Here is a 20,618-nt window from a genome sequence, read left to right on the forward strand (position 1 = left end):
GCTACTAGCAATATCTTTCTTTTAGTCTGAATAGTTTCTTAGATGGTGCAAATCCTCCCTCAAAGTCACTGGAAAATCAATCTTCAAAATTTTTTGTCATGTTTAGAACCAGCTTATGTGTGTGGTTTTACCTGTAACAGATTTGATGCACTGTACTGTGCTGTCCAGTGCAACAGCTTGACAGTAAGAATAGCTGTATGCAGATGATAGTTTGATAAAAATTCATTTTAAATGGGGAGGGGTGAGACATCATTCCATAGATAAAGAATGTGTGAAACCCAACCAGTAGAAGAAGTTATTGTATGGAATTTTTTTTTTTTTTTTGGGGGGGGGGGGGGAAGGCAGTGAGGAGAGAGAAAGAAGGTGTTGTTTCCTGACATAAATGGAATGTGAAGGTAAGTTTTAAGATGGGATTTGAGTATACCTCGAATGAGTTCATTTCAGAAGATGATTGTGGGATTTGGCTATTAGGACTTGCATTGCTGCCATACTTAAAGTAGAATTAATAACCTCTGCAGCTGCTTTCATCAAAGGATGCAAAAGGAGAGCAAGTAATATTGGTTTCAAAAGGTTGTTTAATGAGAGATGTCGACAGAGTTAGTCCCAGAGAGGAATAGTGTCTTGGTGTGGTGAAAATAATCAGATCCCCAAGAAAAGTTTCCTGGGGGAAAGGGATAAGGAGGCAAACAGAATATTATGCCTTTGAAAATTATATCACTCTGGACCTATCACTTATAGATGAAAAGGCAATATAGGGGATCTAAGAGTTGTGATAAAAATACTGTTTCTTTCAGTGCATCTTCAGAGATGCTCAACAGTAAGGATGGGATGAAGGACTGGGCAAAAGAAGGGTTGTGGGGTGTTGGTTTTTTTTTTCCATTATTGTGGTTACTCCCCCCCCTTCCCCCCCCCCCCCCGATAATCAGTGTTGGGATAAAAGGTGGTGGATCTAGAATTTGGTATATATTATTTGTTTATAGGATTTTTTTCAAGCAATTAGAGTGAAGGCTTTAAGAGACTAAAGACTGTACAGAGGTGTTTCATCTTAGGGCAGCTTCCAGTAGAAACTGCAAAGTTGGAAGGCCTTCTGGTGCTAGAGAGGCAAATCCTTCTGAGCTATCAAGGGATGCGTAATCCTCCAAACCCAACACCTTGGTATTTTAATTTATGTTCTTGTTTTGGGATAGCAGAGTCCAGTAGTTTTTACCTTAAAAATTATTGAAAATCACAATGCTTTCTTTCAAGTGCAAAGAACTCTTGCCAAAGGAAGGACACAGGTTGAATTTGTTTTGTGTGCTCTCTAGCATTAAGGTCATAATCACAATATGATTAAAAAGAATGTCCAATCTAGCTTGAAGTCAGCACTCAAGCATGAGTGTACTGTCTTGAAGCCTTAAGTGTCAAAGGCTGGCATACATAATAGCCTTTTGAAATGACACCTGAAGCAGAAATGTTTTGCTTCCAAGCTTCCCTGCAGCTCGTCTTCAGGAGGAACCTGCTGCTGTTTGAGGACTATATGGAAATGTTAGAGCTGTGGCCTAGTGACCAGGAAACAGATCATGAAAGAGTGAGAATTCTGAAAGATATCATGCCTTTGTGTTAATATTTCTTGTGCTGAGGGCTCCACAGTTGACTAAATCAACTTTTTGCAGAGGACGAGGTGGAGAAGCTAGCCTGGCAGATGAGAGTCATCACATGAGTGGCATCATGGAGAACTGAGGCTTTTGATGTCAGTAGTTGGAAGTGCGTGGTAGTGGAATTGCCGCTCTTGTGCAAGAGCGGGCAGGAAATCTGTTGTGCACGCTATCACTTGCCCAGTAGCTGGGAAGAGTGGTGTACATGCAGCTTCTGCTTGTACTGCTGGGCTGAAGAGGCCCTAGCATGACTGAGCTGGAGATCAGTTGTTTTGCTGTCTTAGCAATTAAAACCAAGATATGTTGATTTTGGGAGATGGGAGATAGAAGTTGCCACCTGTGAATAGAGGAGAGTACGTAACTGCCTTTGTATCTGCCTTCTAGGTGAACAAGAATGATATTAGGAAAAAGGTGCGTCGTCTAATGGGAAAATCACATATTGGATTGGTACACAGCCAGCAAATAAATGATATTCTAGACAAACTTGCCAATCTGGTAAGTAAAACAGTGATGAGTGATGTATCTGTGGGAGCTACAGTGGAGGAAAAAAATTATCTGAAAATTCTTCTACAAATGGTCTGCAACACTAATTTAAAAATATTAAAAATAATGAAACTGAATTATTAAATACTGCCTTCACATGTATAGAATAATAAAGACAGTGATTGTATGACTGTTAATAATATTATGTTATGCAGTTACCAGTTAGAACTGCAATAAAAAGATGTATAAACATGACACTTCAGTACCACAGTTCTATGCAACCCTAATGTTTTCTTAATATCACTTTTGTGGGTGGGAACCTTTGTTCTTACTATGACTTTAACAAGTGTTTAGTTTTCCATCAGTTTTCAGGTCATTATAAGACTTGTAGCAATCAGTTTCTATACAAAACTGTTTCCACTATCAGCTTCCATGCAGAATAAACCTTATGTCCTGTAATGCTCATTAAGAATATAGGCTAACACTGAAGTTAATAAAACTAGCCAGCTTTTAGCACAACCATCACCAGGGTGGATGCAAGTTTAGGTCCTTTTGAAAGCTAATTTTTCAAAGCATTTTTACATTTGGAACTTAGTTTTATGCATAGAAAGGACAGAAGAATACCTTAAAATTGATTGGGAAAAAGCAGACCAGTTTACTGCAATGTTACTGGAACCCAGACACCTCACTATCCCATACTGAGTACGGTACCAGCATGAATGTTGTTGTATGCTGTGATAACTCTTACAGTCACACTTGTTGAAACTAAACTTACTAGAGTATCTTGCTTACAGCTTTGTCCAAAATTGCCTCCAATCAGCTGTGTTAAAAATACTTTTTTTCTTTCATTTGTTGCAGATGCTTCTAGTGTCACCTGATGGACTGTTTTGCAAAAGATCAGGAGAGATTGGTTTCAAAGTTCATTAATAATTGCATATTTTTTTTCTCTAGAATGGACGGGAACTCCCTGTGAGACCCAGTGGCAGCCGTCACATCAAGAAGCAGACTTTTGTAGTACATGCGGGGACAGACACAACAGGAGACATATTTTTCATGGAGGTAGAGAAAAGAATAATATTAACGCAAGTAGTAGCATTCAATAGATAATATTAGAAATCTTATTTAATATTTTGTGCACCCAGGTATGTGATGATTGCATTGTGCTGAGAAGCAATATTGGAACTGTGTATGAACGTTGGTGGTATGAGAAGCTCATCAACATGACTTACTGTCCCAAAACAAAAGTGCTGTGCCTCTGGCGGAGGAATGGTCAGGAGACACAACTGAACAAGTTCTACACAAAGAAGGTACACATTGTGTTTAATACACAGAATACTGAGGGAAAACTGCATAGAACAAACAAATCCTTCATGCGTCATATTCCATGTTTAATCAAAAAACAGCATTCTCTCTCCAGCACCAGTTACTGAACTGTAATGGCTCTTTAACAGCACTGGTATCTGAAGCTGGTGTTATGCGTTGTCATTTACCTGAAGACAGTTGATTAGAAGAAGGAAAGCATCAGTATTAATAAATATTGTGTGAGCTTGCAGGTTTCTAAAGGTAGTAAAAATATTGTGGTAGATTCATGGGGAAAAAGCTAAATACAACTATGTCTTAGTAATTGAGTTAATTGTGTCATTTTTAATGACAAACCCAAACTGACAAAATAGGTAAAAAATTTTCTCCATGGGCCCGTGTTTGATTTTTATTTCATATATGCCTACATTCTCCACTAATATGAAAGCCCCTTTTTTCTCCTTATGATTAATTGCAAATATAAAGAAATAGCTTAAACCTACTAGGAAAACTCCAGTAACTCCTACATAATGACCAGCAAACAAAAGGTAAAGATTTGTAAATGTAAGTAATACATTGAAAGGTTATTATCTTTGAGATATATAAAAGGATTAGACTTATGCTTCAAAAAATTAATTTTACATAGACTAGGTCATCATAATGCAGGTGTGAATACAAAGAGAAGGAGGACAAAAGCAGTGTGCTACAGAAGTTACTTGGAAAATTAATGGCATGTATCTTGGGCTTCAGATAGAGTACAATTTAAGAAAATTTTCTGAGATTATGGCTTAACTATTATTTGATACTAAAGAGGGGAGTTGGAGGACGATGAAGAGAAGAATATGGCATAAGGAAATTGATATGAATAACAAAAAGATAGATCATATGAGCATGACCAGTAATATTGATTGCTGGAAGCTGAAAGAAAGGGGGGGATTGTGACATTGTTTTTGAGACTTTTTGACACTAGGAAACTGAGTAAACTTGGTTAGATTGCTCATGAGCATGTGCCAAGCCATGAACTTTTCACTACTTTGTGCTATGAAATGATATGAAATAGTTTTTCTGTCAACTTGAAAAATAAATATAAATATCATCCAGTAATTAGCTGTGGTTGAACTTTTATAGGCTTTTTGTCATTATGCACCACTTGAGGCTTGTTCTTTTTGTAGAATCCTAGAATCTTGCTGTTCTCTTCCCTTAGTAATTTGGAAAAATAACATCATATTACTCTTCTTTTATATATTAGTGTCGGGAATTATACTACTGTGTAAAAGACAGTATGGAGCGAGCAGCAGCAAGGCAGCAAAGCATTAAACCAGGTACAGGATTTTGCTTGTTGGGAACATTTGTTGTTTAATTTGCAACTGACAAAACTTTTTTATTAATAACTTCTTTGAACATAATCTCCTTTTACTTGGAAATCTTAGGGTAGCTTTGTACATCTGTGTGTATGTAGCACACTTAGTGTTATCATTAGCTTGCCCCCATATACCTCACTCTAAATAGAAACAAAACCAAAACACTTGCATAAAGAAGAGTTACATGTAAGGAGGACTAGCTGCCACTAAAATGATAACTAGAAAAGACTATGAAACTTCAGCTTCACTTTCTCTTCATGTTTGGCTAGCTTCTCCTTATATATTCCTGATTGAGATGTAGAACAACGTTGTCCACTTTGAGAATGGAGGCTAATAAATATGCTTGTTTGCGTTAGTGAATCTACAGTGATGAATCTGCAGCTTTCTGCAGACTTTCAATGCACAAACCTTTTCTGTATTGGAAAGTCTTGTACTGGTGCAAGTCCAAAGGTGCAGTTAAGCCAATGTCCTTTATCAGTATAACTTCTCCCCTGTAGACATTCTTCTTAGTTTTGCATCATCATCTGAGACAAGATAGTATAATTATATTGGTGAAATGTTTCTTGGCAAACACCCCTTTCCTTTTCCTGTCGAGTAAAAAAAAACCTAGAAAAGTAGATTTGCAGTTTTGGGAGATTGAGTTCTTGGGAAGGCAATTTTCCATTTTTCTTAGTCCCAGAGAGCAGCAGATGCTGTATGTACCTGGGTAACAAACGTGAAGGTGACTTATTTTATACCTTCATAAGATGGTTGTTTCTCCCTTGCTGGAGTCTGTTTGCAGGTTCAGTGGAACATCGCTGTGGTTTCATGTTTTCAAGTTTGATTTTTGTTGCAACTACTTCTTTTTTTTTTTTCAAGTGGTTGCTAGGACTCTGGGACCCATGCTTTGAGGTGCAAGCCTATATTTTAGGTGTGTCTTAATGCCAAATCTAAGGGATCTACATTTTATACTCATAACTGTAAGCAGCATGACTGAAAAAATTACTTGTGTTTAAATGTAGCATCCTAAGTGTTCAACCCTCAGCTAGCTGTTGAAGCTTGGAATAACCACCATTTTCTTCCTCCTACCATTAGTCCAGTTTAATTTGAGGAGGGGGAGGAAGGACTGGACTTCCACTAGGGTAGAGGAGACAAAAGGGTCTTTGAAAGCTATTTTAAGAATTAGGCAACAATGCAGTATTAAAAATATGTTTAAAAGCCATTCTCCAGAGTTCAGTGGTTCTGCACAATTGATAATTTTTAAAAAATCGTTTCCTAGCTGAACTGAATGATGCAAAAGAAACTAGATGAAAATGCCTAGACTGTCATCTATTAATGTGCTCTATTAAATTGTCATTGTTTTAACCATGCTGACCTTTTCATTGCTGAAAGCATAAAACAATGCCATACAAAGTCATCAAGCTCACAAATGCAAGCCTAGTTTGTGCTTGCTTATGTGTTTGTACTGAAGACTATGCTGTCTGTAGTATTATGTGGTTGCAGTGTCTTACCATGCAGAAATGAAATGTGGCATTTAAAACAAACAAAACCCCAATATGAACTACAATACATGCAGACTGAGCCAACACCGATATCTCTTCACGTAACCAGGATGAAATTTATTATGATACTTAAAAATCTAGTGGTTCTCAGAAGGCTGTTATGAGTGAGTGGACTCTACTGAAATGCTTGCTACTATTGTTAGTAGTGTCCTCTTGCTAGGCACATCAAATTGAAATTATGTTTTTATTGTTTTATATTTCCTTTCCATGTATTATGACTTGGCTGACTGCTTTCTGTTCATTCTCTCTCTGGATATTTTTGGGTGTTTTTGTTTGTTTGTTTGTTTGTTTGTTTGGTTTTTTTTGTTTTTAAATTAACATATCACAGGGCCTGAGTTGGGTGGCGAGTTCCCTGTGCAGGATATGAAAACCGGTGAAGGAGGTCTTCTGCAGGTCACACTGGAAGGAATTAACCTGAAGTTTATGCACAGTCAGGTATGAGGGAAATCTATGAGAAGACCGTGAGCATGAAGCTTTTTGCAGCACGCCTGTATATGTGTTTCCTCTTCCCAGAGTATCAACAAGGACAAGGGATAGCATGATGGGGATAAAAAAGCTTATGTATATTTACATGCAAGCACACACACATATAAAAATATATATCTGTATGTAAAAATAAACTGAAATTAAATATCCTCAGGAAAAGTATAATCAACTGAAGAGAAACATTGAAACATTGAAACTGAAGAGAAGGTTTCAGCTTCTTGTTTCTGGTGTTCTGAATTGTCTAAGCACAAAATAAATGGTAGCCAATATATTAAGGGACAGAACAAGCAATCAATAGTAATCTAAACTGCCATAATGCATCAGACTGTGAACATATCCTGATGGCATAAGCAGTCAACCTTAAAAGATACAGTGTTTGAATATTGCAGGTACAGAGGGCAATGTTCTGCATCATATTTAATCTGTCTTGTTTTAAAATTTGAGAAATCATCTGTAGAATTTAGTGTGAAAATAAAATGGGAAAGTGGCTCTTGCAGTAATTCACAAAAATGAGAAAAAATTACTGTTTTTTTCCTTCCAAATAGCAGATCCTGTGGGCTTAGAGGAAACACAACTAGAATTGTCATTTCTTCCTTTCTCTGGATGTTTTTTCTGTTGCTTCCTTTAATCCTTGTTTTTTATTTTGCTTTGTGTTTTTTTGTTTTGCATATATTAAATGCATGCTATGCTAGACAGTAGAATCAATTTTTAGGGGAGAGAGAGAGTTTGTGTGTGTGAGAGAGAGAGGGAGAGAGAGAAAAGCTTCTGTCAGTCCTCTGTGGAGTGTTTTTTCCTTTCCTCCTGACTAGACTTTTTCTCCCCACACAAGCTTTGTTCTTCTTTAAGGATACATCAGTGTAGATCCCACTGGAAGTGCACGTGCATCTCAAACACACATGCTCAGAATCTTTAATCTTCTCCCAAGGTCACAGCAGCACCATGTGTGCCGTATATCATATATGCCAGTGTAAGGAGTGGAGAGTGGCGAACCTCCTTCAGTTTTCTTCTTGTCTATTACCAGGGTAGAACCTGAACTACAGCTGACCTGCTGAAGTATTTCAAACCTACCCTGTGATGGAACAGCCTACCTAACTTAGTTAAGATTTTAACTTTTTATTGGATATGCCAAAATACAAAGAACTGCAAGAGGAACTCATTGGTAGTACAGAATGAATTTTCATAGTTATTGGAAATGGCAGGTCTAAAGCCTTTGAAAATTAAACCCTGGTCTCGAAGCAACAGTTTGATATCATTATAGATGGACATAATAGAAATTACTTTGTCCTAAGGTAAGAACACACCATAGGGAATGTTCTATTTACTTCTCCTTTTTCTTCTTCTGCCAGAGGTCAAAAACGATGTTGAGCTCAAATTGCTCATCACTTGAACAGTCTATGGAGATGACTCTATTTAATAAACAAACAGCCAGGCACATATGCATTTGCAGTAAGAAGAGATGTATAAGAAGGTAGCCTCATCATCATCATCATGGTTTCTTAAGTGTAACAGGCCTATTCACAAGATGAAGACACTCAGTGTTAAGCACATAATGAGCAGATATGCATCTGTCCAAAAGAAAAACTCCAAATCCTAGAACATACCCTACTTCTTAAATTTAAAGCCTTTTTTTTTCCTGAAAGACTGGAATGACATTCTGAAAGAAACCTTAGGGAAACCTAGTACTGATTGTTATTATACGATTGTCAGGACCATTACTAGTTGAATTTTGTACCACAGATACCGAGTCCTGTGCTACCACCAGCACTCCTAGAGTACTAGCTTTATCATATCCTTCCTCACAGAGAATGGTGTTCTAATTTGTTGTCTCTGATGAAAATTACTACATCTTTTCTGGAAGACAGTCTGTGCAGGTCAGACCTGGGAAGTATGCTGGCTGTCTCCCCCAGCCGAAAGATTATTCCTCCTCTTCATCCCCTTTCCAGTGAGACTGTAGCCAGACAAGTTTCCATTAATTAAGATGGATATTGAAACAAGTACAGTTCTGGAAAATACACTTCATTTATTCAGTATGTTTAATTCCTGGCTTTTTAGATTTACATTGCCAGCTGGCAAGGGCATTCAGTACCATTTAGTGGACCTAAGACATATCCTTGTTTTCCTTCTCAAAACAAAGTGAGACAGATATCAAAAGTCTGCCATTTGAGGGTCTGTATGGAATGGACTACTGTAGCAGTTATGTAAAGGACTCCTACAAGTTGCACCATGCAAAAAAAAAAAAAAACAAAAAACCTCCAATTTCATAATCTGTGGAGCTAAATGATGTTTGCATTCTTATTCTAACACTCATCAACCAGTCTGCTTTCTTAATAAAAGGTCTGCTATTCTAGAGGAATTGTTCTTTCCAATTTTCATTTAAATTATATGAATTGCTCCCTAAGGCAGCTGATTTCAGAATATGTATATAAGCATGATCAAAACCAGGATTGTACAGCCATTTTTCTGTGTTTGAAAATGCCTTTTTCCATTTCTGTTGAGTTTGGATGGGGATACTGATCAACAAATGCCTACAGGACCTCATCAGGCACAGCCTTCTCTTCCATCTTCCTCTCCTTACTCCATATAGAGGTCCTGGTTTTGGCCCTTTCCAAGTACTCTTTTCAGCAAAGCAACTTACTAAAAGAAGGAATTTCTATTGCTCTGTTTGGTTGGATATCAAAGAAATAATTCATTTAGAACATAGGAAGATGGCTTTCCACTTTTAAAAAAAAAAAAAAAAAAAAAAAAGATAAATGGAGTCTATTCTGTCCTACCTGAGAAGACAATATACTGCTTCAGTGTTAGAATGGTGCTTGCTTTCATAAAACTGTTTTTGAAGGCTCTTGATTTGCAGCGTGTATACTTTCTTAGTGCCTTCTGAATTCCTCAGGAAATGTCTTAGATGCATGGTGGGCCAACCCATTATTGACATGTAGTAGTTGTCTGTAGTGTTCACTAATTCTCCCACCATGCTAGCAGCGCACATAAGTTTAAGAAGAAAAAATTTTTAAGTCTATCTGTACCTAGCAGGTCAGAGAAGGTCCTTTGGAATAGCGAGGAACCTAGTGTACTTGTGGCATTGGCAGATTATTCTGAGTTTACATCTACAAATTACATTATAATATTGGGACTCAGTAACTCTATCCCCGTTATGAATTCATCTGTGTCAAAAATAGATGGAAGTTTAATAAAATGCAGCAGGCACATGCCCATCTACAGTAGGATCCACACTGAATGCTCTGTCTTGAAGAACCACAGTTTCCCTAGGGTAAGTAACTATTATTTCCTTTATGCTTGTTTTCTGATTGAGTGAGAGGAGAGCATCTGTGTCCCTTATACAACATAGCAAGAAATTGCCCATCAACAACTATGTCTTCTGAAAATGGATAACTTAATGTAATTGTGACAAACTCAGTAAATTCTCATCTTGCTCATAACTCTTGTGGAAATGCAGCTCTCCTTAACATTATACTCAGATCATAGCACCTGGGGCAGTCAAATCTTTTAGGCAGCTTTACTGTTACCAGATAACCAATGTTTTGCCTGAGCCTTGCTGTTGAGTTTCTGAATTTTGTACTTCAGACTACTGGCAAAAACTTTTCACAGAAAATATTACAGAAAAAGGCAACCAAGTGCAATAAAGAAAGTGTTCTCTTATTGACTTGTTTAGTCTGTAACAATTCCTCAAAAAATAAAACATTTTTGACCAACTAAACTGATAAAGAACGTGGGTGAAAACAGGCAAACAAAAAAGATGGGATTAAGTCTCCTTTCCCTTGAGTGCTTGAATGTATGCAGAAAGCAAGCTTCAGATTTTCTGATTAAGTGGAAGTTTAGTTTTTTATATTGAGAAAAAAATACCTGTGTCTGTTAGTTCTCTGCTAATAATAACAAAACACCTTTGACTTGAAAATCAACCTGATTTCTCTCAGATGTATGGTGCATTTACTGATCTCTATTGATACAGATAAGCCTGTTTCTTAAAAAACCCACACAATTTCTGATGTTGACTTCCTTTGCTTTTCTTGGGTACCATATCATCTATGATTACATGGGTGTTGCTATTATTGGATTCAAGAGGGTTGCAGGTTTTCATTTCTCTTCTTTCCAAGACAATGAAGTTTCTCTAGTAACATTTTTAAACAGGATCCTGAGATTGGTGTCGTAAGTGTATAGGCACTTTAAAGTATCGATCCAGACTACTGTAACATAGTCTTGCAAGGGTCTCTCTGAGGTATTGGGCGTAGACTTACTCTGAATGGTAGGGCAATGTAGCTCTTAAGTGTTTCTCTTGCCTTGAAAAAGCAAGTATATTAGAAACTGGAATATGAAATTGATTCTTTATAGCATTTTCGTACAGCTTCTTATGTCTGTGTACTGACTGACCCTTTAGGAGATGTGCATATAAGAAGGGACTGTTTTGTATCTTGAAATCAATTGGATATTGAACAAACTCATTACGCTCAGAGAACTTGTTTATTCGTGCACTCTTGGCATCTAGGTTCTGGACTGAAAAACCTTGTCGTGTAGTTCAACTGTTTTGTCTTTTGGGGTTTACATATGTAAAATTAAAGTTTAAAGCAGGTTTGTTTTCTAAGTGACTGCCCAGCTAGTAGCAGCCATATGTGAAGTAAGCAAACAATAGAGAAGGATCCAAACTCCCATCCTGCTTAAAGCAGAAAACTGGTACTGACTGTTAAAGGAGACAGTTCCAAGAGTAAGTATGCAGATTATGTATCACAAACTGTAGTAATAAATGGCAAGGCTGTGAGGGAGAAGGAAGATTAGTGGTTCCTCAATGGATTAAATTCAACTACTGAATAGGTTAGGAGGGTCAGTGTCAGGGTGGGAAGTATAGTGCCCCTTACCTGCCCTCTGTGCTGGAGGAGGATGCATGGAGGGGCAGAAACTAACTGGGATGGATCAGAGGCTACAAATCGTGCCAAATTTGGGAGCAGCTTTTTTTCTCGTCCCCCTCTTCTGTTGTATTTCAGGTGTGTTGGTATTCTTTTTGCAATAACTCATTTGAGTGCCTGAAGGGGTAGCAATGTTGGATATGTCAGAGTTACTAACTCCTTCGTTTCTCTTCCATGCTTTCTCCTCCTGCAAGGAGCGGAAGGTACTTCATCTTCTGCTGTCTTCGCTTCTTAGCACTTTTAAGTTATTTGTTGATTTCTAGCATTGTGGCAAGTTTGTCTTTTGAATATTTATTTCACCCTTTACTTTTATATTAAACTGTAAATGAACTGGTAGTGTATGCTATATTACTTCAGGTTATATCTGCTGTGATGATGTTTTTGTTTAATTTTGGTTTTTACTTTAAAAAAACCAAACCTGACTAATTTTATATTACTTTTCCTCCTGTTTTTGTAGGTTTTCATAGAGCTGAATCACATTAAAAAGTGCAATACTGTGCGAGGAGTCTTTGTCCTGGAGGAATTTGGTAATTACATTATTTTGATATTAGGTCTGTACTCACATGGCAGTAACTCAAATTTCCAGTCCTCAGATTCAGAGTTGCACTGCAGCTTCAGAGATGGGAGAGAAATGTAGACTGCACGTGAGATGTTGCCTAACTGAGAGATGGGTGACTTCACATAAAAATTTACACATTAATTTTTATCATAATAAGATTTGTGGCCTAGGTGTTTTTTGTTAATAGACAGAGATGATGTTCTGAGTCATCTGAAGCAAACAAAACAACAGTTAAACTTGGATATGTAGGAATTTTCTTTGGTATGTTCCTCCTTCTTCTGAGAAACAACATTTTTAAGCAGAGCTTATAGCTGATCTTTCTCAACACATTACAGTTTCATTACAAAGAATTACTGTTACTTGCAAAGTTTCCTCTTTGCTGTATGTGGAATTTCATTTTTGTTGTATGGAGCAGGAGATGTTTTGTCAGGTTGCACTTTATCCTGTGTTTTTTGTTTCAGAGCATGACTGGTAAAGAGTGGAAAAGTAAAGGTTAAGGAGAATAGAGAATTTGTGCTATTTTGGTCAGTTATTGCTATTACATATAATCTGCCTACAGTCTAGTTTGGGGAAAATTCTGGGTTACTAATCAGTGTTAGTGTCAGTCACGCTATACTTAATTAGTGTCTGAAAAAAGAGTGACTTCAGATGCAGGTCTCCAGAAAAGTGATCAACATACTTCTCTTGAAGTAGTGCCCAAACCTGTATTGGTTTATTCTTCCACCCATCTGTGAGATGTTTGTCTAGGTCTTAAGTATATGTATGAAACATTTTTAAAAAAAAGATGAAATTTACAACGTTCTTTCCGTAGTAGATCCATAGCATCCACACTTTGGCTGTTAATCAAAATCAAAATCAGCAGCTCCCTTTACCGAGACTCTCATTGTTCTTTGGTGCTGTTAACAGAATGTGCTGGCTGAGGGATTCTCTCTTAATATGAGATTGCTGAAATTAATGTCTTTGTCCATAATAACGTGTTGTCTTTTTTCGGTGATTCAAAGTTATAACGTATTCAGATGATAAAGCCTTTCTGACTATTACAGTTTGCTTGTTGTTTGCCATAAATTAATCTCCCAGAAGTTTGGGATATGAATTTGTGAACAATTTTTTCCCATTTTCTGAAAATGTTGTTCATGGTTCAGACGATCAGATCAGTGTATTTAAACCCAAAAAATTTCTAATAGTTTAGATGTTCAGAAGTTGTCTGCTTTATGGTTGCATATTCCTTTGATACCATGTTTTCACCCTGACAGGCATGATTCATTTTACTACTTCCAGAAATTGCTTAAGGCTGTAAAAGATTATTGATGAGTTTTATAAAGATGAGAGTTCAGAAGCCATAAAATTAGCTTAAAGAATGGCTTCAGCTTCTGAAATTAACTTAAAAGAAATTATTTGGATCAGAAATGAATTTTGGATCATTTTTTTTGGAGAGGTTTCAACTTGAAGTATTTCTTTTAATAGTTTGTTTATATTGCACAAGAAGAAAGACAGTGTTTGACTTAGTTATTTCCAGTCCACTTCTATTGATGACTCTGTAATACAGAATTTAGCCCCTAAATAAGGACTGTAATAACTGTAAGAAAAAGAACTTCTTTTTTTACAGAAAATTTTGTAATCAAGGGCCTATTGCAAAAGCTAGAATTGTGATATGGAACTTACGAAAGGGTAATTTTAAGAAGTAATTAAAAATAAACTGGGACTTGGACACTACAAGCAAAAACTGAGAAATTAAACTATTAAAAATACCTTCCTCCAAAAATAGAGGTCACAGACAAGAACCAATTTAGGTGTACCAAGTGAGATTTACAATTTGCCCATCCAGCTAATAAAGGAAAAGAAGAATGGAAGAACGATGTTGCAGGGGAGCTAACATTTTCTTCTTGTGCAGAGATGAGACTACCTCAGAGCTGCTTTTTTAATTGTTACAAAGATAAGAAGATACGCCAATCTGTCCTGTTCAAGAGAGATTAACATGTTAATTTGTTAATAGTATACTAACAGCATTCAGCAAAAACTTGCATGGGCTCCTTAAGAATGAAGTTATTTAGCTGTGTTAAACATTCTGAACCTTGTAATCAGATTCATTATAGTAGGAGCATACTGAAATACTATCTCCGCTTAGAAAGGTAGAGAGTGGTAAGCATGCGTACTCCAGTGTGATGGGAAATAGTTCAATGCAAGATTTGTTTATTTGATTTTGCCAAGCATGGGCGCTCCAAGTTTAGTGATATTGCAACAGGAAATTAAAGGTCTGTTTGTGTTAACGCTGGGTTTAGATGGCAGCATGAAAGTTGGAATTGTGATTTCAAAGCAGGATGCAAGCAGAAGTTCAGGAATTGTTGCCCACAAATGGAAGTGGAGATTTAAGTAAGTGAGGAAATGTAAGGCTCTTCCCTCTGGAATTTGAGTTACTGCTGCGTACTTGTGCTTTACTTTTCTTGTGGCCCCTTCACCGCCGCTGCTATGAAAACCTTCATTCTCCAGCAGGTAAAGTGATGTCCCCTAAACTCATTCTATGCTAGCGCCATATTTTCATTCACAGGACCAAAGGCTGCAGGATGGTGCTTAATAATTTACTCCCTTCATCCACTTAGTTCAACAGCATCAGGAATAACTTTTAATGTTAGAAGAAAAGTGCTTCTGCTAATCTTAATTTGAGGCTCGGGTCTCTCTTTCTTTTTTTCTTTTTTCCTTCTTCTTTTTTCTTTGTATTCTGCAGAGGTAGTGCTTTGACTTCTCTGACTGTAAATCCAATCCCACTCTTTTTACTTTTCCTAACTCAGTCCTCTAGGGAGAATTTTCCCAATTGGAAGGACTGTGAAGGAGTACTTTACTTAAAACCAAGGCAACTTACTGTGAAGTGGGGAGACAGTACCTTGCCTAGGTGTTCTCCTGTTCCCTCTCTTCCTATTCTCAATGATGATACAGGTCTTTACGGCTTCCCTTCTCTCCTTCCCTTGTGGCACAAGGTTCTTACAGCTTTTCCTTCCTGCTTTTTGAAGAGTATATGAACAGTTGTATGTTATCCAGTGGGCAGTGAGACTTACACTGCTGTAAAAGTCCTACCCTATTTGGCTGTGCACCAGCCTCACTCCCACTTTTATCCCCTGGTGACATGGAGTTAATTTGGAACATCTGGTGCCAACGGGTAAGGTAGCTTGGATGTGCACCTCCTTATCTCCCCAGCTCTAGTCACTGGTATCACTGGGGCAGTGCAGCCTGGGTGTGCACTTCCCCTGTTTCTCAGTCCTTAATATAACTGCCAACTCCAAGAAAAGAGAATTGAAAAACTCAACAAAAATATAATGTTAGTTTTTACAATTGTATTCTGTACTTTTCACTAGATTTTTTTCTAAGAATGACAATACCACGACATATGAGAACTAGTAGGCACTGGTTTATATTTAGAGTACTTTCTCAAACCCAGTCTGCACTGCCTACTTTTGGCCCCTTAGAGTGTGATCTGTCTCCCTCTCCAGCGTTTAGCTGTGTCATACCATAGTTAAAAAGATGGCATCTGCATGGATAGGTTTTGTTGTGGACTTTTCCTAGTTAATTCATACTGAACTCATCTGCTTCTGTTTCTTTTCTTGTCACTAGTAATATGTGTAATAAAACATTTATCCTTCCTCTGTGAACCTGGTATGATTTGGTTTTGCATAATTTCTGTATTGCTTCTTCTAAATTTTTTTGTTGTGACACAGAAATTCCATGGCAAATTTCAGCTATTCTGGAAAGGGAAGTATTCAAAGTTGGTCTTGATATTCCACTGATCTTAACATTTTAAATTTTCCATCTGTATGTTCTTAGTGTGGTCTTTGTTCTCTCCTGGTGATTTCCCATGGTATCTGTTCACAACAATATTTGTAGACAAGTGTGGGTCAAAGGCACCAGTTCAGATGCAATGCACACTTGCTTTTTTATGCATTCCACAATGAGAACAAAAGGCAAATTTTCTTTAGCTATACTATGCCTGTTTCCTTTCTGTTAGTTTGAGGCAGTGCAAGGGAGCAAGATGACATTTTCTGGATAATAGTTTTTTTTCACCAGTGCCCTAATCTTTGTTATATATAAATTCTTCTAGAAATCGACAAGCCTGGTATGTTAAGAACACATGTAACTGAAATCAGTATTTTATGTAAAGGCAACTTGTTCAAAAGCAATGAACGTTTTCAGTATGTCAAGTAAATACCATCAGACATATCCTAGAAGGGAGAAATATTGTCTTGAGAAACTTGAAATAGAGCTGGGAAACAGTCTTCCAGTTTAGAAAATTTTCTTCCTCAGCTCCTTTTTTTTTTTCTTCTGGATTTCACTAACTTACTACAGTGTCCAACAGTTCATTTGAGATGTGTTATTCAGCAGAGAAGGATTCAAACACCTAAAGGATAAAATCTTTGGGAATTGCATACTAACAAATTCCTATGGAATTGCTGGTTTATGTTTTATTGTAGTAGACATTAGGCATATTTTGTCATTAAGCGTATTTTGTTATTAATTTTGCTGTCTAGCAGGAATAAGTAGTATGAGAAAAGCCAGAGTCTCTAAGAACCATCAAATACCTACTATCGTTTTCCAAACAGAGGCAGTGAAATATTTTTGCCAACCTGAATAATTTATTATGACATTACCAGTATCTTCAAGGACATACATAATGTAAATGAAGAGAAGGAAGAGTATCTAGAAGTGAGGGATAGTGAGGTGCCCTGTACCTGCACCTGCTGTCTGTGTGCATCCCTTCCCTTTCCTATGGGAACATTGTGCTATTTCTTTCCCCTTTTCCTCTCGTTTTTTGAACTTTTTGTTTTGTCTCTTGCCCGTCCGGTTTTAGTTCCTGAAACTAAAGAAGTGGTGAGCCACAAGTACAAGACGCCAATGGTGAGTCAACTGTGATGCCTTCTGGTAGTTCTTTAACGGATATATCTTTTCATTGTCATGTGGTGAAAAGAATGATATTGGGATTGCAGGATTTGCAATATAATACTGCAGTGGAACACCAGCTGCTCTTTTATGATAGTTTTCCTTAAGGGAAGACAACAAAACTTGGTGATTGTTGTTTCTGTGCAACTAGAGGAACTCACAGGTAGTGCAGAAAGCTTGGTCTCTAGTTAAGATAGATAAAGGTGTAAGGTAGCTGGTTTGGCATGAACTTCAGGACAATAAGAGCTAGTGGAACTGTTAAATTTAAGACAGTGCAGAACACAATCCTTAATCCACAGAACAGATGGAAAGGGAAACTAGTTCCTGGGCATAAAATGATTGCTAACTGAGTATATGAAAAATTCCCATTTCCTCATAAAAATGAGCATTGAGATGCAAGAGAACAGTGTAAGTATCAATTTGTGCCATATAGGTGAGTTATTGCTGTGGTTTAGTGTTCACTTTTTATAACATTTTTTGAACACCAGCAGTTAGTTGATAATGATACTTAGCACTTTTACACATAATAGTTCCAACAATCAGGCTTATATGCACTTAAGAGGATGAAATAGAAGCCAATGATTGTCATCAGAACTGAAATTTCCTCAGTTATTTTATGTCTGAAGTGCAGTGTGTACATTTGGTGATTGCATGGAAACTCACAGTCCTTCAAGAGGAGAGAGAGAAAAATTACTTGAAGAAGCTAGAAATAGTTTAGAAACAAAATGCTTAGAATATTTATAATTTAAGAAGCAGATAGCTGTATCTTTTAATAAGAAAAGCCAGTTTAATGAAAATTAATTGTATTTTACACAAGTGTTTTAGCTTGTGCTATAATACAGCAAAACATGTTGTTATGCTTATTACCTCTACAAAGATTATAAACGTCAATTTACAGGACAAGAACCTTTAAGATCACCAGAATAGCCAGTATTAGAACTAGGACATAAACTAAGTATACGTCTTACCTTCACTGAACTGTGCTGCCAGTCGCATGCGAAAAGAGGATTTGCTGTTAAATAACAGCACACTTAATAAGTTAAAAGCAGTAATTCTAAATCTTCCTAATGTTATGTGAAACCCTCTGCTTTAAGGTGACATAATTGCTTGGTATTCTTCATATGAAATATGCAATGTTGGGTTGTCGGGGGGGGGGGGGTTAATTAAAAAAAAGAAAGAAAGAGGAAAAAAAGCTTGTATTATTAATGGATTCACTAGCGTTGGTTAAAAATTACAAGGATTACCAGTCCTTGTACCTTTAAGCATAAAAAGACAGTTGTGAATAAGGAAGAATCCCACCATCTCATGAGTCAAGGTACAGTATTGGATGTTTAGTTTTAGCCTTCTTAGTTAGCACTTTCAACCCCTCCCAGAACATTTCTCGTAACTTCATACAACAGACCAAAAGCAAATATATTTGTTATATTTGTTACAAGGCTTTTCTTCTTTATCCATCTCAGTTAGAAGGTAGTATGGGACACTTTCTCCTGATTTTTGTCTGTCACCAGAGTAGTTGTCCCATGAAGGAAGACATGCAGCAAAATACAAAATGTGCAGTGGATTTTGTAAAACACTAAGGCATCTGAATTTCATTATCTCCTTTTCTAAATTTTGCAGGCTCATGAGATCTGCTACTCCGTGCTGTGTCTCTTCTCTTATGTGGCTGCCATTCGTGGAAAAGAGGCAGAAACCAAAAGCAAACCACCTCGACCAGTTTCCAGTTGATCACAATATTGGGAAATACCTACCCTTTGGCACGTTAACATGCAGTACTCCCATTTTTACTGCAGTTACTGGAGCTCACTTTACTGTATTCTATGAGAACTTGATTATTTATGTATGACCCTGCAAGTCTTTCCCCATAGAAAAACCTAAGACTGCTCAGTCTCTTTCTGAATCCATCCTTAATGGAGTTTTGATATGAGCTGTTATGCAGACAGTTCTGAGCATCAGCATCGAGCTGTGAGTGACCTACTCTGGCCATTCCTTTGGAATTCCATTTTTCTTAAGATGACTAACAGCTTGATTTGTGTTGGTTTTTTTTTGTTTCTAGTGGTACTTGTTACAGATGAATCACTTTACAACTGCAGGCTTCTGCTTTCATATTCTCTGGTATGTGCACAGTGGAAGCAGTCTGGTCCTGCATGTTGTTTAAATGTTGTGTTTTTATTGTTTTCCTTCTGTGTTGTTCATTTTTACCCACGAACGTGGAGTTCTTGTCACATAGTTTTTCAGACCCTTTTGGTAGAGGTGAACAATTTAGCTACCATAGTCTTAAGATGTTATGTGACAACTGAAGTTTGGCTATTAAATTGGTCCATCTGTGGAGAAGACTGCTTCTCAAGCGGGAAAAGAAGTGGCGAGAGAAACTTTGAAGGCAGTATATTGTGAAAAACCCTGACACCTCATGGTTTGTATGGATTTTCAAATGGGAGTTTAGGTTAACATTTGTAGATATCCCAGCAGTAGAATTAACAGATGCATATAAGTACTACATAAAGCAGTTAATCACAGGGATTAGAAAATTAATAAGGAAATTTAAAACTTGGAAACAGTATTGGCAGACGCACCCAGCAGACTCATGTCTTTTTGGGCTTGTAACTATACAGAAGATATTTCTATAGCAATCCGGAGAACAGTTTCAGAAGCCCAAAGGATTATGCTGTCTCCACATTTTTTAAGCCATTGCTTTTTTTTTAATCTGTACCTGTATATCAAGGAATCTTGCAAATATGGTGTTAATGGATAATGAAACTCACACAGTTAAAACTATCCATCACATTCCTTATTTTTAAGTAGGCCGATTATGAATGTTTTTTGCATCCTGTTTTTGTTCTTGAACTGTACTGCTCTTGTCCAGAAAGCTCTTAGGATGCCGGAAGGAGAGACTGTCTAGAAAAAATAATGTTACATGTAAAATACCTGGAAAAAATGCTCTGATGCAAACTGATGTATTGTATGTTTTGACATAGAATTCTGAGTAAATGCACCCATAAATAACCCTGTTTTGGCTTGGTCAGGGTATCTACCATTTTGAATGGAATACACTAGTAATGGGTGAGGAAATGATGTAAATATTATAGTACCACATCTATTTATAGAAACTGTACAGCTGTCTGAATGTGAAAATAAAATGTCATTCAACCAGCAACTGGTTTTCATCCTCCTGTGCTTTTCTATTGATGCAACTTATTCTGAAATTAATATAACTATATACTAAATACATCATACACATCTGAAATAATGAAAAAGAGAAGACTATAAATGGAAAACCTACATTTCTTTCCACATAAGCAGTTGAAAGTAGTTTGTTGGTTTTTTTTTTTACTTCTATCATAACATCCATGTAATTTGCCTTTAAAAAAAAAAGTCTGAAAAACATGAATAAGGAAAACAGATGCATCTGAAATATTGAATTA

At 37.0% G+C, this 20,618-nt stretch overlaps 1 protein-coding gene across 34 annotated transcripts in view; it reads left to right on the forward strand.

The window, feature by feature from the left end:
- The window catches only part of MADD (MAP kinase activating death domain), a 76,417-nt gene extending 56,076 nt beyond the window's left edge, over positions 1–20,341 (forward strand). For 33 of the 34 annotated variants that reach the window (XM_049825826.1, XM_049825834.1, XM_049825829.1 and 30 more), the window contains 8 exons: positions 2,019–2,129; positions 3,069–3,176; positions 3,260–3,424; positions 4,666–4,738; positions 6,647–6,753; positions 12,175–12,244; positions 17,111–17,157; positions 18,817–20,341. In XM_049825826.1, the coding sequence (XP_049681783.1) occupies positions 2,019–2,129; positions 3,069–3,176; positions 3,260–3,424; positions 4,666–4,738; positions 6,647–6,753; positions 12,175–12,244; positions 17,111–17,157; positions 18,817–18,924 (789 nt within the window). In that variant the 3' untranslated portion in view covers positions 18,925–20,341. The remainder of the gene's footprint in view (positions 1–2,018; positions 2,130–3,068; positions 3,177–3,259; positions 3,425–4,665; positions 4,739–6,646; positions 6,754–12,174; positions 12,245–17,110; positions 17,158–18,816) is intronic. The other variant, XM_049825845.1, reaches the window with a different exon arrangement.
- Positions 20,342–20,618: the final 277 nt, after the last annotated feature.

The sequence above is a fragment of the Accipiter gentilis genome, chromosome 22 (assembly GCF_929443795.1).
Source record: "Accipiter gentilis chromosome 22, bAccGen1.1, whole genome shotgun sequence".
Lineage (NCBI taxonomy): Eukaryota > Metazoa > Chordata > Aves > Accipitriformes > Accipitridae > Astur > Astur gentilis.